General features: G+C 37.5%; 1 protein-coding gene across 1 annotated transcript; it reads left to right on the top strand.

The window, feature by feature from the left end:
- Positions 1-205: 205 nt before the first annotated feature.
- Positions 206-5062, top strand: LOC130745416 (sodium/calcium exchanger NCL). The gene is made up of 7 exons (XM_057597645.1): positions 206-607; positions 1238-1423; positions 2393-2574; positions 2799-2944; positions 3041-3317; positions 3391-3705; positions 4603-5062. Exons 1-7 carry the CDS (start codon positions 244-246, stop codon positions 4849-4851), a joined length of 1719 nt encoding a protein of 572 aa, XP_057453628.1. The 5' UTR covers positions 206-243; the 3' UTR covers positions 4852-5062.
- Positions 5063-5280: the final 218 nt, after the last annotated feature.

The raw sequence follows: 5280 nt of genomic DNA, 5'->3' as shown, positions 1-5280 counted from the left end.
AAGCAAAATCCGCAGAAAAATGGGTGTTTAGGGGTGTTTCTACTGTATAGTGGTCCAGGAATCATTTTTCTATTTTTTTTCTATTTTATACTCTTCCCGGATCCCGTTTAGTTTCTTCCCACTTTTATACTGACTCAGAAAAGTAAACACACGTGACACACACGGAAACCACACACACTGACACCTATTATAACACACTAGTCATTACTCTCACTCTCACCCCACATAACACAACCACCAACCATGTCTCTCTCTTCCCCTTCCCACCGCACCCTCTTCATCTTCTTCCTTCTGATCCTCTGCGGTCACACCCACGCTCGCTTCTTCACTCCTCTTGATCCGGTTTCAGACGGTGGCTGGAGCAGCATCATTCGCCTCCCCACGGCGGAGGAATCCACCTGTGAGCAGACCTACGGCTTCTTACCCTGCACCACCACCGTGCTTGGAAACTTGTTCCTCATTCTCATCTATGGCTTCCTCATGTTCAAAGCCGCTACGTTTTTATCCAACGGTAGTGAGCTCTTGCTTGAGATCTTGGGTCCCGGCATTGTTGGTGGCTTGTTTCTTCCCATTCTCGGTGCTCTCCCTGATGCCATGCTCATTCTCGGTCGGTAACAATCCATAAACAAACATTCATTTCCTTTTCAATTTCGTCGTTTGATTTGAAAATTTAGAGTTGTATGTTGTAGTGATTTTGGTTTTTCTGATGATTCTCTCTGTTTTCTTCAATTGTTGAATTGATTCGTTACTGTTGAGAATTGTTACTTTCTGAATCTGAACCTTGTTGTTCATGGCATATATTTTCTATTTTTACTGCGTATTATCCCATTTTTGAGGTATTTGCAAGTTGAAATGGATGGGGAGGTCCAGGGATCAACCTTGATCAACCTTGATCCCTGAAGAGTGCAATTTATCTTTCTGATGTACCAAAAAAAAAATTGAAATAAATTTTCATTGGTTATTTCTGGTGGATTCTTCTGTTTCCCTTCATATAATCATGTGTGGTATACTTTTATTGAGTTTTTTTTTTTTCTGGGTTCCTATGCTGTTGCTTTTGGTCTTCACTTTTATGGATCACTATGAACTCCAACTGTCTAGTCAAAATTTCACTGATTTATTATAATCTTGTAACATCGTATTTGGTATCTCGTTGACGAGGGTTTGTGCTAATGTGCTGTTTTATTTGTGCTATTTGTATCCCTTTTGATTTTTAATCCGTGTTTCGTGATTTTTCTAGTGTCTGGGCTTTCTGGGAGTAAAGAAACTGCTCAGAGTCAGGTATCTGTTGGAATGGGGCTGCTAGCTGGGTCAACAGTGCTGCTTCTCACTATAATATGGGGAACCTGTGTAATTGTTGGCAAGTGTGACATTGAGGGTACAATTGCAATTGATTCACAAGACACCCGGGGATTTAGTTTAACTGGTATGTCATTTCATGTTGTTCACTATTCATGATTTTTTTTTGTTTTTTAGATTAAGCACAGATAACTTCTCCTCGCCCAATGCCCAACTATTGAAATTATAGTGCTTCATTCTCTTTGTTGTCATCCAAGGAGTCAACTTTCATTGGGAGTTTCTTCGTAAAAAACATTAACTATGTAGAATCTAAAACTGTACTTACCCTGAATATTTATTTGTTGATTAATTTTGATTGGTTTTTGAGAAGTGTCATGAACTACCCAAAAAGCCTAATCTCTAACATCTCTGACATGGAGCCCATTTAGATGCAAATGAAAAAGCTCTTATCAGAGCTTATTTAGTGCTTTTTAAAGTAGATAACTTCCAATAAGCTCTTATAAGCTGGTATCCAAATATGCCCATGATCCCTCATGCTAGAGCCCTTTTGGGCATAATTCACAGATTCTGCACTTGCCTACCTATTTTGTGCTTAATTTCATCATTTCTGGTCTTTTTATTTAGAAGAATGGGGATGTCAAGTATAGAACTCTACACTACTTGGTCATAGAGGCTATGATGTTATGCCACCAGCCAACTATACCCAAAAGGTTTAATGCATTAGGCGTGAAGGAAAATGAATGGTTTTATACTTTTATAAGGTCTCTAACAAGGGGTAATACTTCTGAGATAGTTAATATAGTAATAAATGTGAGTACCTTTCTTCTTCCTTGATTTTAGATCACTGATCATATAATGCATTCAAATGACTGGAGGTGTTCCTAGATCATTATTATTGTCTTAATTATAAATTTGATAAAATTGGCATGCTGGTTGAACCGTTGAAGCAATATTGTGATTCCCCATTTTGTTTTTTTAATTTATTATTTTATTTCTAAACCATGACTTCTGTGTATATCCTGTTGTGTTGTATGTTCACATGTCTGGAATTTTTGATTAATTTTGATCCTCAGTTGATTACAATCTTCATATGCAGGTTCTGGTGTTAGCACTGATATTTGGACCAGTTATGCTGCAAGGATTATGGTTCTATCTATTGTTCCATTTTTAATTGTTCAATTACCACAAGCTCTCGATTCAACTTCTGGAAGACACTTGGCTGTTTTGATTGCTCTTATCGTCTCTGTCTGTTTATTGATTTCTTATTGCCTTTACCAGGTAGTTTTCTTTTTATGGTATACTTGCTCCTCTGCATTACAATAGGTGTTTCTTCATCAACTAGCATGATTTATTTAAACTCTGATGGTTCACATGATCCCTTTTTAATGCTATTGTTTGGCACTTTCAGCAACTTCATGACTGGATGAAATTTGACTCCTGTTAAACTTCTCGCCAATATATTTGCATCTTTCAGAAATTGAGAAAATAAAAAAATTGTGCAGATTTTTCAGCCCTGGATACAAAGGAGAAAACTGGAATATATTGAACACAAGCATGTTATTTTAGGATTTTTGAAACATTTGAAGATGCGTTCATTAGGAAGGTTGTTGAGAGAAGATGGTCAACCTGATACAGAAGTTATTAAAAAGTAAGTCTATCTCTGTTTTGACTTGAGATTTGAGAAGTTTGCTAGAATCGTTTTATATGTTTTTGGTTGTCACTGACTTCATTTTCACATATCCAGGTTGTTTACAACAATTGATGAAAATAAAGATGGCAGTCTTACTCATGGTGAACTGAGAGCACTGGTTGTTGGAATTCAATTTGAGGAAATTGATCTGGATCATGATGATGCTGTGAAAAGAATAATGGTGGATTTCGATACTTCTAATAATCAACTTATTGATGAAGAAGAATTTGTTAGTGGTGTCTGTAGATGGCTTCAAAGGGCCAGGGGTGCTCGAGTTGCATCCGGTGATGCTGGTCCACACACAATGAAGTTTTTAAGTGATTATCACACAGTAAGTTGTGCATTGCTTAACTTCCTGAACATGTTCCTTTTGGTGCTTAAGGCTAACTGGGATTTGTGCACAGGAAACAAAGATGGAACACGATCTTCTGGATGTGGGAGTGGGAGGTCAGAGTGAAGAAGTTGCTGAGGGTGTTGAGAATGCAAGATGGACTTCAACCAAAGCAGTACTGTTACTGCTACTTGGTGCCATTATTGCTGCTGCTTTTGCTGATCCGCTGGTCGATGCAGTCGATAACTTTTCAGAGGCTACAACTATTCCTGCTTTCTTCATTTCCTTCATTTTTCTTCCTTTAGCAACCAATTCAAGTGAAGCAGTGTCTGCAATAATATTTGCTAGTCGTGATAAGAGACAAACAGCCTCGTTAACATTTTCTGAGGTTTGTTTACTTGCCTCATGCTTTTGGTGTCTTTTAGGCATTAGGATGCATGAATTTAGTATAAACTGCATAGCAATGTATGCTGCTGGATAGGTCCTTCCATGTTCTCTCAAAGACTCAAAACAATATAATACATATTCCTGTAGAAAAATATATTTTAAGGATGCAATTGGGAGCGGACAATAGTAAGTAGTAACGCTATGGGGGAGTCGATCTGAAACCGTACTTTCCTAAATCCTACTACAGCTACTTCATATTCTCTTTAGTGATATCTTTTGACCAGACTTTCGGGTTGGGAAGATCAGAAATTCCTAAGCCTTGATTTTCATAGCCGTATTTAGCTGTATGAATGGCTACAGTGATTAAAAATGATAATTGTAATTCAACTTGTTGGCATCAGCATATTTGTTGTGTTCATGGTTACTGCATTGTATATTTTCTGACCCTATCAATTCAATGGTGGCTGCATGCCCTGGCCTTTCAAATTACTGGTATCCCTGGGAATTAATAGTAATGGCTGTGATGATTGCCGCAGTAGGACTGGAAGACTAGCAGTTTTTGTCAGTTAATTGGTTTGTTTCCAAACATAGGTGGTCTTTGGGATTTCTTGCGTGGTGGTTTGAAGCTTTATGACTTAATAATGGTTAATTCTTGTTATTTTGGGATACATTAAGAGGGAACAACGTTAATTTTGGCCATTAACATAGTCATGGTGTTTTTTTTTCTTGTCCTTTAACATGCTTCTGTTTCATTAAACATTGTGTTGTCCAACACATGAACACCTCTTTGACAGGTGGATTGTATAAAGTATACACCTCTCTATAGTAATTAATTACTCTAATATTTTTTTCTTAGGATTAGTAAGGTATTTAAAAATGTTTTCCATTGTTTTTGCAGATATATGGTGCAGTGACAATGAATAATGTGCTTTGCCTATCAGTCTTCTTGGCGCTTGTTTACGCGAGGGGATTGACTTGGGACTTCTCTTCAGAAGTGTTGGTTATTTTCATTGTTTGCATTGTCATGGGTGTCTTCGCCAGTTTCCGCACCGTCTTTCCTCTATGGACATCTATACTGGCCATACTTCTCTATCCCTTCTCCCTGGCATTAGTATATGTTCTTGATTATGTTTTTGGTTGGTCATAGACCAAGTAGTGTTTCATATGTTTCTGTACTGGTGTGGTTCTTAACCGTCTTGGGGTGTATGGATATTATAGTTCTTTGTGAGAAACTACAGTGTTGTTGACTTCTGCTTAGTTTGGTGGAATTAAACATCCGTTGAGAACGGTTGAGTGGGTACAGTTTTGACTCTGAGCTCATGAGGAGAGCAATCATAAAAATAAATCATTGTTAAAAATTATTGTGTAGTTAGTTTTGTCATGCATGCGATTGTGTTTTGAATCTCATCACTGCAAAACATGTGAAAGAAATGAGAAGAAAATAACAAGAAAATGGAGGGCAAAGTCTAAGTCCTTTTTCATGGCTTAGATGTGACTGTTGGAAGGGATGCAATTTGTTTGAGATAGGTTTTGCACTTCTAGCTGTCATGGTGTCATTTTCTTACTTATGTCAATG

This window comes from Lotus japonicus, chromosome 3 (genome assembly GCF_012489685.1).
Source record: "Lotus japonicus ecotype B-129 chromosome 3, LjGifu_v1.2".
In the NCBI taxonomy this organism is placed as follows: domain Eukaryota; kingdom Viridiplantae; phylum Streptophyta; class Magnoliopsida; order Fabales; family Fabaceae; genus Lotus; species Lotus japonicus.
Note: the sequence above shows the minus strand (reverse complement) of the source record. Positions and strands in the feature narration are given on the sequence as shown.